This window comes from Strongylocentrotus purpuratus, unplaced genomic scaffold (genome assembly GCF_000002235.5).
Source record: "Strongylocentrotus purpuratus isolate Spur 01 unplaced genomic scaffold, Spur_5.0 spur5_contig_810, whole genome shotgun sequence".
NCBI lineage: Eukaryota > Metazoa > Echinodermata > Echinoidea > Camarodonta > Strongylocentrotidae > Strongylocentrotus > Strongylocentrotus purpuratus.
The window spans coordinates 1,090,234-1,103,656 of record NW_022145514.1 but is presented as its reverse complement, the minus strand read 5'-3'; the positions used below and the strand labels follow the sequence as shown (position 1 = coordinate 1,103,656).

Sequence of the window (13,423 nt, the reverse complement as noted above, 5' to 3'; positions counted from 1 at the left end):
GCTGTATCTAAGCGTTTTGTAATTGTTGATCATCATTACTTCGAATGTTTCCAAACATTGAATTTTGATAACCTTCTCCAATCAAAGTTTCACCTTTGCAATAATGACAACAAAGTTAGTTTTTAAAATCAATGAAACTTCTCTTTAATGATTTACATTCTACATAGCATATCGAGTATATTAGTCGAGGGGTGTTTCATCAACTAAATTTGATATTGATCTTTACAAATGAATATTAAGGCTTAAACAATTTTAGCTTAAAATTTATACTTGTGAGCTGTTCCATCAAATCAATTTTAAGCTAAACTTTGATTTTTATTTGATTGATGAAACAGGGCCTTAAATCGAAATCAATTTTAGGCCCTTAAAGTTGATCGGATCAAATAAAAGATCAATTTTAAGGATTGATGAAACACCCTCGGGATCTAGGTTGACACGAGTATTGTTGCCAGACTTCAAAAAACCCGTTTCGACTGGATCACAAAAGACAAACGAAAGCGAAAGGAGTGGACAAGTTAAGCCTTCAAATATAAAACAAATACACACAACACAAAAACAATAAAACACTGATTTGCCACAATCAGGGTCTGCATGATGTCACTTCGATTTTGCAGCGGTATGGTATGGATATTGCTTTTTTAAATGTACCATATTTCATTCTTTATCCTCCCAAGGGGCGGATCTAGGGGGTGGTTAGGGGTTTTAACCCCACCCCCCACCCCTACCCCCACCTTGGGCTGACAAAAAAGTAAAACATTTCTATTTTTTTGTCGGGGGCAAAAAAAAAATTGTTAGTGCTTTCTACCCCCCACCCCCCCCCCCCCCGAAATATTGGTCGGCACTTTTGGCAAATTTCGGGGGGCAAAATGAAGAAGAAGAAAAAAATTAGTGCTCACTACCCCCCCCCCCCCCCCTGTCAGTGTAAAGATGGCACACTCTTTATATTAAAATGACCTACATAGAGAAGGGACATTATAGCGTTGAAAATGAGCACGATTATATTCTAAAAGGAGCACAGTTCGTTCTTGCCCAACCCCTCAACGGGGAGCGCCGCATCTGATGCTCAGAAGCCCTGTGTGCAGCGCTTTGTCACCGCAAGGTAAAGGCGTTATCAATGCATTTTGGAAGAGATAAAATTGGCTTGGATGCAAAAGGATTTTAAATACTCATGTAATATCAATAATATCAAAACAATTATGTGTATAAAGTCCTCCTTACATTCCTGCAGAGCTTTGGCGCTTTGTTGGACAATATCATTTACCCTGTTTCCGAGTGAAATTAACCATCAACTCTCTGGAAGAATCCTGGTGCGATTCGGTTCGTATCCCAGGAGTTGCAGGACATCCAGGCACTCCTTTACGATTTGTCTCTCTTCCATAACTGTCAAGTACTTCATCCACTTATTGGCTGTTTTGTGCGCATCCTTTGAAGTTGAAAATATAGATGTGTCACTGGAGTTTGATTTAGTCATGTTGTGGACAAACTTCTTGAGTTCTGGTTTGAGTGGCATCCCGATAAAGTTGTAAATCTTTTCAGCCTCTGTCAAAGGGGCTTTGGCGAAGTCCTCGTAAATAACAAGATGGTATCGTCCTTGTAACCATGGAGGCAATGGGTCGGATGATCTCTTCGTGTTCTCCCTGATCCACTGGCACAACCCTCGAACTGTAGGGTTGTTATCGTTTATCTCTTGAACGGGAAGCATGTACTCTGGAATATCATCAAGAAGACCAAGCGGTTTAAGGCGGCCCAAGTTCGGGAAGAAAGGCCGTGCTTTAGCCACATTTCGCGGATAATTGAAGTTCAGGTACTCTATTCTGGACGAGGTAGCTCCACGGGGATCCCGAACAAGGTGGATAATTTTGAGATTGATACCGTCCTCAACCACCAGCGGCTTCAGAAGGTCTAGATCGGCGTGGAGGATCTTTGTGGCTAGTCTACCTTTAAATTCTTTGCAAAAGTCCCCGAGAACGCTTGCTGAGTGCATTCTGCAAGATTTACTGTTTAAACAGAGTCCTCTGTTATGGCCAGAATTAGCAGAACCATCCCAATTACTTAAAATCTTCACATAGTCCGTTTTGAAATCGCACTTGGCGAAACCGCGAAGTATATCTCTGGCCATTTCTTTGTTTTCCGGAGTGTTCTGCGTTACATTCTTTAATTTTCTTAATTCTGTAGTTGGCCAGAGTGATTCGAAGATGTAGAAGAGTTCTTGATTCTGGTTGAAAAGCTCTCCAAGTGCAGTAGATCCAAAACGCCATTGCGCCATGAGAATAATAAACGGAGGGGGCTCATCGACTTTGGCAGATTTCCTGACATCACTCGTGCCCGTAATTGCTTTGAAAACTGGATTTTCTTTCACGGTGGATAAGTTTGTCCAATAATGTTTTTGTGTCCCGAATAAAATACAAGCAGACAATGCCAGGACTGCCAAAGAGAAGCGTCCAACGCGTGTTTTATGAGCTAACGCTGAGGTAAGTTGACGGGAAAACATTTGCATGATCTGAAATGCCATTTTTAAATGCTTCAGCTCAAAAAATGCCCAATTAGTACAATGCCGAGCTTGGTCGCATCTGTTAAATAATAATTGAAAAATAATCGACTCACCGATAACATATGGTAACTAATTTTCCCGTTCAAGAAATATTCATCTCATCCTCAGCAAAGTTCAATATTGATTCGTTCCATGCACAGCTCGGTCCTTTGGTATTCACGAATTAGAACGATCATATACAGATGTGTCACTGTAACCGGCCGCGATTCTGTTAACGTGTGAAGATAAAAAAAAACATATGGAAAAGATTGGAGCTCAAAATGGGCCCTATTGGATCTGAAGAAAATGCATCAGTCATGCTCACAAGAGATTACCTTTCCCGTATCTATGTGCAGTGGCGGATCCTTTTTTTTTAGATGCCCCCCCCCCCCCTGGCGCTCAAAGGGAGGGGGGTGGGTGCAATTTTTAAACTTTTCGAGGGCCAAAAAAAAACAAAAAACTAGTGCTCACTACCCCCTCCCCCCCCCCCCCCCCCTCCCCTGAGGGAATTTTCGGCCGGCGCGATTAAAAAAAAATTGGGAGCAAAACAAATTCCTGGATCCGCACCTGCCTAACACTTAACAGTCACTTATTATCACCCTTTTGTCTACATACGTTTTACTGCTCTAAAGAAATCAGACCAGAATATGGGGGTGAGGCTGGCCTGGATGGACGTATCGGATCAAATGTAGTGGAAATATCTAAATACACAATCCTGCCTTACCGTTGTTAATGTTGTTGGTAATAGTTTAATGGCGTTTATTCAGTATTGAATATATACGCCATATCTTCAGTCTTATAAGAAAATCAGTTATACATAAGAAAACTGAAAATAAAGATTTGTAATGACATAATTAATTAGTCAGTAACGCAATTTGTTAGGAGTCTCTGGATGGTTTTCAACTTCGTGTTTCTGTTTTTTTTTATAAGTTTCATCTGGTCAGCCCGGTTTCGATTGCATGGAAAACTAGTTTTGCCCGATTTGAAACAGGCTTCGCGGCTACTCGGCGTGCGTGCGCAGTGATCTTTTTATTTTGAAACACAGAAACACTAAATTGAGACACATCGTACAGGGGCACTCCTGAACCGAATTTCCAATCCATTAAAGTAAATTGTTATACTCATCTTATCACATTATCACTATTTGTTTGTAAGAAAACATTAGAGTGGGCTTTTAGTTAGTATCTATGCATACAAATAAAACAAATTGAAATATGAACATTTTTCTCTCATATTATATAAGGCCTATATAGGCCTATATACCTGCCTTACCGACTACCTTCCCTTTACTTACACGTATACGAAGGCAATTATGTACTAGTTATAGAAAAACAACACTTCTGCTAATTTCATTGAATTATCAAATATAACCTTCGATACAACCCCTTATTCTTGATCAGATAACTTTCACACAAATAATATGCCCAAATGAAACATGATAAATCTCGCTCATTCGATCCTTTAGACAGGCCCGCCCCCCCCCCTAGCCCCCCAAAATGTTTTTTAAAAATAGGATAGTAAAGTAAATTTTACCTTTTTTTAAACAAAAAACAAAAGCGGCCCCCCTAACCCCCCAAAAAGAAAGAAAAAATAAAAATAATTTTTTCCTCAAAAACTGGACACCCCAATAAATAGGCCTATGTATATGCTCTTATTCGGCTGGCTTATTCGCCGCTTAATATTTTCCCAATATTTGGCCCCCCCCCCCCCCCTTTTTTTTTTTTTTGCCGCCGGCTGGATCCGCTCCTGGTACGATCTGTCGCAACCCCAGAACAATAGAGCGGCCTCCATCAAGCTCCAACACATCAAGGAGATCTTTAACATCATGAAGCAGAACCAGAAGCTGTGGGGTGGACCGCGTTTTGAAGTCTCCATTTTCGCCCGCACCCTATGAACGGCAGTTAGAATCTTCTGCGACCGTCGTCCCATCGATCTAAAGGAATTTGTCAGCCCTATGGTGCTGTCTGATGAAGAGGTCCATCACCACTGCCGACTACGTCAGAGTGACGCGACGTCTGATCGGACAGGCAGAGCTTTTCCTCCGCCATGCCGGTGTCACCAGCCACAATGCACGCCGAGAGCCGGTAACCCAAGCAGTCCAAAAGATCTTTGGAGAACTCAAGTCATTGATGGGACACACAACTCATCATGGCATTAAGACCGACATGCTTGGTGAAGGGATTTCTCATTTTGGGGGGTAAATTATACTTTGTTATGCGTTCGTTGGAAAATTAAAAATTCCAAATTTACATTCAGGCTAAAAATGTGCTTATTTAGAAGCCTTCATGTCAGGGCCTGCAGAAAGGCGGGGCTCGGGGCTCCAGCCCCCCTCACTCTTCAAAAAAAAAAGAGAAAAAGAAACTGCTTCCGACGCGCCAGATGAGACATGAAAAAGGAATCTAGAGAAGTGTGAGGGAATATAGGTCAATTACAGGACCAAGTTTCATTCGAATCATTATCACCATCGTCATCATCATCATTATCATCATCATCTTCATCATCATCATCATCATCCTCCTCATCTGCATTGTTAATATCACCATCATCAACATTTGTATTTTCAATTACTATTCGTATTATCAAGCAATCTGCTTACAATGACAGTCCTTCTTCCGCATATAATTGTATAATGTTTTATAATGTATGAGGAAATTTAGTATTTATGACAGTTTATCATTTCGTTTTTGAAAATAACAATTTCCTTATTTATGATTCATTGTCAGAAAAATACTTATTGTACTTTACCGTATATTATTATTGTTATCGAAAAACAGAGTACTTACATAAATGCATAAGAAAATAAAATCAAATCAAAATCAAATCAGAGTCAACGAAGGAGTAAAAGATACAGCAAGACTTGCAAGTCTCGAGTTGAGAATCTGATTACGATGTTATTTGAAGTATAACCCTCAAGGTTAACTTTTATGAAATTTACATAATATTGTATTTGGTCTTGATTATATTTCTTTGTTGAAATATCACAACTATTGTATTTGGTCTTGATTATATTTCTTTGTTGAAATATCACAACTATTGTCTTTGCTTATGGTATGGACTGCATGGTGTATACGTATGGTTACTCGGATTAAAGTGAGGGTATTGCTGTATCGAAATGGTAAATGGCATTTTAGGTGTAATTACTTTGAGTTACCACGTGACACACGAGAGAATGCCCTTCTTGCTCTCAACAGACTGTATGCAATATAATACATGTATTTTGTGTGAGTTGTGGTTCTATCTTGGCTTATGATGAATACACTAATTATGATAGAAGAATGCTTCAAATAGTTACATTTTATTATTGTTTTGTTGACTTTTTAAAACGAACTCATGTATAGCACATAATAGTATACCTGAAAATCGAAAGCTATTGTACTATATTGAAAAACCCAACTCTACCAAGTTTCCCGATTGTATGTACATGTATGTAGTACCGACCAAAAATATAATTAAGTGGCGAGAATAAGATTGTTGCTTTCGTCTCATTGTGCTAAGTTATTTATTGATTGAAAACTGAAGTGAAAGTACTGAACGAGTGGATGACTTGTGGTCAGAACAGTGTTTGCGTGTGTAAGCTGACAACCTTTTGGCAACTGATATTTCATTAATAATTCATTGGTTTTCAATAATCACATATCATCATTTACGCCAATTTATTAGTATATTGAGCGATGTTTTATTATCATTTTAATGTGGTTAGTTTAAGAGATTGAGGATATGGAATATAGAGAGCGGTGGGAGGGGGAGGAGAGAGGGGGGGGGGGAGATAGGGGAATAAGGGGAGGGGAGGAGAACCAATGGTGGACAAGAAGACAGAAGAGAGAGAAATGCTGATCAAATGATCTTCCTCCACGGGACTGTAAAACAAGAGAAAACACTGAAATGTATTATTTTCGAGATAAAAACAACGTTTGGGGGACGAAAGGAGTGAAAGGCTTAAGCATAAAAGAGAAGAACTTGCCGGGGAGGAGGGAGGTGGGAGGAAACAAAAGAGAAGAGGAGAGAGAGAGAGAGATAGACAGAGAGAGAAAGAGAGAGAGTGAGAGAGAGTCGTCGGATGGGGATGACAGAAGAGGGGCGAGGGCCTGGAGGTCGCGCATGAAAAAGGCCTTATTATTACGTAAGGAGGCACGCGTTTAAAGTGCGCGTGCGCAGTAATGAAAATACTGAATATTCATCAGGCTTGATGACGTGGGAATGATATGGGAATAAACCATGTCCGCTGATTGGTTGAAAGTTATTCTTCCCAAGTAATTTACGTCATCACCAGCTCATTTGCATACAACCGCTGTGCGGCATGGAGACGAGTTATGTTTTATCAACATACTCTGTTTATATGCCGAACAAGATAAAGGTGCGCAGAAATTCTTCTGAATTTTTTCAACTTTTAGAGTATTTTTAGACACTTCTGACGAAATAAAACTTAATCAGGTAAGAAACTCTATATTGATCCAATAATATTATCCAGTTTTTATAGAGAGAGAAAGAGAGAGAGAGAGAGATTGAAATGACAAGATTTAATGAAACATGCGACTTCGGAAGTCAAGTTGATACTGTGCAAAGATAAGAAAAATGATAACGAGAGTTTGACAAGAAAAAGAAGAAGAAGAAGAAGAAGAAGAAGAAATTATTATAATATAGAAATTATTAATGTGAAAAGGAGATGGTGAAAAGAAATAGTTAGATAGAAATATATAAAAGGACAAATAAAACAAAAGTAAATATCAAAAATATAATGAAATAAATAAAAAATGAATGAATAAATGATAAAACAAGGAAATAACTAAGTAAACAAACAGATATATGAATGAATAATCAACTAGATAAGTAAGAAAAAAAGATGAATGATTAAATGAACAAATATTAGATAAATAAACCTTATTTTCAACCTGGTAGAATGTCTGGATTTCTTCGTTTTTTCGGTGGGATGGTGAGAAACTCTTCTAACCGTCCCATTCTCAGTCGAGACATCATCAACGAAGCTAAGATCCGAACAAAGGTAAGTTTAATTTATCAAATTATTACACTTTAACTTTTATGACTAATGTTTCTCTCACTTTGCATATTATTTTGGCAATTATCAGTGTTTAAAATGTCAAGAAGGTTTAGAAAAGTGTTATTTGTGTGATTATCACCAACTCAAAATTATTTGCTAATCTTCTATAAGTTCTAAGGCTCCTACAAATAAGGCATAGTGAGAATGATGTCATTGACTTCCATTGCTTTTCAGAAAATGCATGATCACATCATTCTCAAAACGGTTGTGAACGAATCCCTGAAATCTCGGCCCGTTCCTGAGAAGGTAGAGGATGTGGATCAAGTATACAGTATCGAACATCGAATCAAGGTATCTTGAGACTCTGTTCAATTTCAGTTTGCTTGATGCAATTGACAATAATTCTACCACTATATATCTAGCTATAACTGGTTGTAACAAGAGTTATGGGGGTGGGGAATGGGAGATGGAGGTGGGATGCTTGAATGCTAAAATTCGTGAGGGAGGGGGGGGGGAGGGGGAGAGAGAGAGAGAGAGAGAGAGCGGGAGGGGGTCAAAAGGTAACAAGTGTGTAAAGCGTGCACATTAAGAAACGAGTTTGCAAATTCTTTAAAACGTCTAAAAAGTTACAGAGTTCCATGAACGAAGATCTTTAAGATAAAAGTCATTATAATTTTGATTTTCTTATTGCGGTATGGTACAGGCACTCTGGTTTGCCTAATTATGATTTCACCCATCGACCCCGGTTATCTTCCAAGGGCGGTGGGATTTTGCTTCTCTATAGATCCACGGCTCGCTGTACCTTGAACAACAACAATGATTTTGCATCTTTTGAATTACTGGATGTCACACTCAATCTGACACCTTCATCTGCTGTAAGGTTGTACTGTATTTATCGACCACCCCCGTCTGCCAATAATAATCTCTCCAACGGCACATTCTTGGATGAATTTCCAACTCTCCTTGAAGGTGCTGTTGTAGATGATCATTTTCCTCTATTATTGGGTGATTTCAACATACATGTTGATGATCCCAATGATAATTTTGCAAAATCTGTTATGACATGTGTTGATTCGTTAGGGTTCAAGCAACATGTTCGTGAACCAACCCATCGCGCAGGTCACACTCTAGATTTGATTTTCACAAGGAATTCGGATGATGTCTGCAACGTGAACTCGCTATCTTCCATGCCTTCCGACCATTGTGCACTTGTCACCACTGTCAATATCGCAAGGCCGAAGAATCCCAAGAAAGAGGTTTCCTTCAGGAAATATCGCAGCATTGACAAGGACTCTCTACGCAACTCTATTGACACAATGTTCCATTCACTTCCTGATCTATCTTGTCCATCTGCTTCCGCGGAGCATTACAACTCATCTTTGCGGACGTTGATTGATGAGCACGCTCCAATCCAGGTCAAGACTGTATCAATCAGACCTGATGCGCCATGGCTTACCGATGATATCCAGGAAGCCAAGAGGCGAAGGCGTCGTGCGGAACGTCGTTCGATCAAGTCTGGACTTTTTGTTGATAGAGAGCTGTACCGCCGTGAATGCGAGTCATATTATGAGTGCATCTTCAATGCGAAGTCAGCGTATCTCAAAGATCTCATCAAGAATGCTGACACTAAAGAACTGTTTCGTCTTGTGAAGACACTCTCAACGCCCACTCAATCTTCACCTCTTCCAGATCATTCTTCTGATAGTGAACTCGCCAACAGATTTGCTACATTCTTCAGGGAAAAAGTCGCCAAAGTTGTATCCTCTTTCCCTAATGTAGTACCAGCACCAGCTTCAAGATCTTTTGCTCCAGGCCCTCGTCATGAACTCTCTGATTTCTGCCTTGTATCCCTCTCACAAGTCAGGAAGCTCATCACTTCACTTCCTTCTAAACACTGTAAGCTAGATCCGATTCCTACCTGGCTCCTAAAGGAAGTCCTCGATGAACTCCTTCCTCACATAACCAAACTGTTCAATCTCTCGTTATCATCCGGAATAGTTCCAGAGTCGTTTAAGACTTCTCTGCTTCTTCCCCTCCTAAAGAAGCCGAGTCTCGACACGAATGGACTTAAGAACTACAGGCCCATCGCAAACCTGCCATTCCTTGGGAAGGTTTTGGAACGTATTGTGTCACTACAGCTGAAAGCCCACATTGACAATCTCGGTTTGTTTCCAATCCACCAATCTGCTTATCGGAATCATCATTCTACTGAGACTGCAACTGTCAAGGTCCTAAATGACCTACTTCTAGCTGTAGATAAGGGTAATGAAGCTGTCCTCATCTTGCTTGATTACACTGCCGCATTTGACACTATCAACCACGACCTGTTACTCCATCGCTTAGAGAACGACTTCTCCATCACCGGCACCGTACTTCAATGGATTCGCTCCTATCTCATGCACCGAACTCAGAAGGTGATCATCAATGACACCAACTCGGAATCATTTCCCCTCATCTGCGGCGTTCCTCAGGGTTCCGTGGTCGGCCCCCTCCTGTTTATTCTTTACACCAGCCCTCTCTCAAATGTTATTAACCTTCATCAGAATATTCAACACACTATGTATGCAGACGACACCCAGATTTATGTAACTCTTCACCCAAACAGCAGGACAGTAGCCGCGAACAAACTCACCAGTTGCCTCAATGAAATCAAAACCTGGTCTTTTCAAAACTGTCTCTGCCTTAATGATTCAAAATCTGAAATGATTCATATTACTTCTAAATTTCGGAACTCAGACCCCTTTCCTGATCTTGTTATGAGTGATGGCTCTCTCAGTTGTTGTGCTTCTGTGCGTGACCTTGGTTTAAATATTGACAGCAATCTTACTTTCAAACAACACATTAGTAATATTTGTAAGTCTGCTTCCTTTGGTATATATAAGATCAGTAGAATCAGGAGGTTACTTGACCGACCCACAACTTCAAAATTAGTCCATGCTTTTGTCTCGACCCATATCGATTACTGTAATTCTTCTCTTTCTGGCCTCCCTCAGTCACATCTAGTCCCACTTCAAAGGGTACAGAATAGCGCTGCTCGGCTTGTGACTCTCTCGCGTAAATCAGAGCACATAACTCCAATATTGAACTCACTACATTGGCTTAAAATTCACCACCGCATATCCTTCAAAATACTTCTCCTGTGCTACAAAGCTATCAATGGCTTAGCCCCCTCTTACCTTTCCGATCTCATATCCTTACGTTCCCGTACGTCGTCACGAACACTTCGTTCATCTTCCACATTACTGTTAACACCTGGACCCCGCACTAACACCCGGTATGGTGACCGCGCCTTTTCAGTTATTGCCCCCGCTCTCTGGAACAAACTGCCCGCCTTTATTCACTGCGCCCCCTCTGTATCTCAATTCAAATCTCTACTCAAAACCTATCTTTTCAAATTGTAAATTGCAGTTGTGCGTCGGTCAATGGAGGTGCGCACCATATTTGTCTTTATTTAGTTGATTGCCACTGTTTTTCTTACCTTATCTATGTTACTTTTGTATTTTTGCTTTTTCTTCTAATTTAATTCTACGGGTTATAGTCTTCTCTTAATCAGAACACTGTGCGCTTAGAAACATCAGTATTAAGCGCCTAATAAATGTTATGTATTATTATTATTATTGTTCTGGAGATGGGTGATCACCGTGCCTTAACTAATGCTGACGTCATAGTGTCACGCCTGGAAGGGGCGTGGCATCTTCAGCAGGAATCCCATCATTATCTGGCCAACCAATACGACACACTTGTCAACAAACTCAGGGTATGTCTCTTCTCAGTTCATCTATTATTCTCTTCTTTTTATTTTTAACATTTCTTTCTTTTTAGCCTCATGCTTCTTCTTCTTTTACTTTCCCCTTTCACGTTCCTCTTGTCCATCCTTTTTTCTTCTGATTATCTAATGTCTACCGACCTCTTCTTTTTCAATATATTGTTTACGACGATTACATGGAGCACGGCACAACCCCCCCCCCCCCCCCTCTTTAAAACTTGATGCCCCTTTTTGTTTGTTCAATTTACCAATTTTGCCTCTTACCAATTTTCATGACTTTCGTATGACATCCATTGTTATTCATCACTATCCTATATTGCTCCTCGGTTTTTACTACTGCTATCAATTTTATCAATCCTAATATTCTTTTCTTTTAACCATCATAACACATTTCTAGACCTTCGCTCGCGACATCAGGCTCAATACCAACATCGCCTCATCTGATGATGTCCTGATGATCATAACGAACCTTGATCAACGATGGCGCCAGATACAGAATCAACTGAGGGAGGTGACTGGAGCTCTGGACTCAAAGAACACACAAGTCAAGGTGAGATTAACTGATCGATTTCTTAACAGAATAACAATTATATTAGTGGGTATGTTTGATAAAGTCATTACTTGTTGTTAGTATCCCTGCCAATAGTCTGTTCCTGTATAATATTATATAATAATCATCGGCAACTAAAGAGCCTAGAGCAATTAGGGTTTTAAGACGTATTCAAGGAACAATTATTATTGTGCACGAACTTTCGAACAATAATCGTTTCCAAGTGCCCTTTCCGAACCAACCAGCTTGAGGTCTCCTAAACGCACTAATTGGGGAAAATAGCACGTTCAGTGCACAGCTCCCTATACATGCAGGTCAATCAAATCTCAGAGTAGATGAATAACCTAGTACATAACTTAATTTTGTGTCATTCTCAAACAGGAGCTGGCATCCTTCCTTGGTGTGAAAACGCCTGTCACCGAGTCTAGCGTATTCGATGACGTCATGGTCAGATGGACAGACCAGCAGTCAAAGTTCAATGACCTTCAGAAGGTGTTGCAGGAGAAGCAGGAGGAAAGTCAAGAGGCATCCCAAGCTTTGCAGGTGATTAAAATACAAACAAAATTACTAATTACAATTTAAAAGTACTAAGTGTCATTAATTCTTTTAGGTAAAATTGAATTGTTTTCATTGTTGTAAACATGGTGACAAGACATAACCATGCCAGTAAATGTATTACGAATATACTGCTTGTCTGTGGCAACATGTGATTTTGGTTTTTCCTTTTCTTTGTTACCGAAATGCATTCACCAAATTATTTAGGACTGCTTTGTCTTTGCTCTATAAGTTACACAATGTCTTTGATCAAATATGCTCAATTCGGAAATGATATTCTTTCAAAATCATGCCGTGAAAACAATTTCTATTCTGATATTTTTCAAGTTTGAACTTTTTGTGAAAATAATTGTTAACCAACCAGAACATCGCAAAGCTGATGGGCGTGGTACGTCCTGAGAAGAAGGACGCCCTCTCTGAAAGCATCGGAGAAATCTGGACCAGGAGCCAGAAGAAGATCACTGACCTCCAGCAGGAGCTCTTCCAACAGAAGGAGCAGATCCAGCGATCTGGAGAACAGCTCCAGGTACAATGACACAACATTTTCTTTTGGAAATTATAATAAATAAATAAACAATCACACACACCTATAAGTCAACTTCTTTCATAATATGATCCCTTCGTTATTTGTTTCGAAGGTTTGTCGTCTTTAAATGGTATTCACAGGTATTCCAGAGTCACATAGCACTCTTGTAATATCAGCAAATTTACAAACATTACAATCTGGATGGTTTAAAAAATCTATAGACATGAACCAAAAGTTAATTTTGTCTTTGGCATGTTCCAGCGAAGGAAGTACATGTAATAACTTGTAGTCTAGAAGCAAATTTAAGTGTATTAACAAATCTCTCCTTCTGCGTCATCTTCATCCGAACTATATCAGTAAAAATTAATAGATAGTGAATAAATAAACAAGTAAATGAAACAAAATAAATTAAAACATATATGGCCCGAGGTGGATTAGAATATGAATAATCATTGTTTTTCTCTTGCAAACAGAACGAGGCCATGATCTTTGGAGTGGCA

At 39.7% G+C, this 13,423-nt stretch overlaps 1 protein-coding gene across 1 annotated transcript; it reads right to left on the bottom strand.

Moving 5' to 3' along the window:
• Positions 1-1,241: 1,241 nt before the first annotated feature.
• LOC115920898 (carbohydrate sulfotransferase 3-like) lies at positions 1,242-2,267 on the bottom strand. Its single transcript, XM_030977641.1, has one exon. It carries the CDS (start codon positions 2,264-2,266, stop codon positions 1,286-1,288), a length of 981 nt encoding a protein of 326 aa, XP_030833501.1. The 5' UTR covers position 2,267; the 3' UTR covers positions 1,242-1,285.
• Positions 2,268-13,423: the final 11,156 nt, after the last annotated feature.

Excerpts from the sequence above, each read along its gene's own strand:
- LOC115920898 (XM_030977641.1), bottom strand. The coding sequence starts at position 2,266 with ATGGCGCAATGGCGTTTTGGATCTACTGCACTTGGAGAGCTTTTCAAC.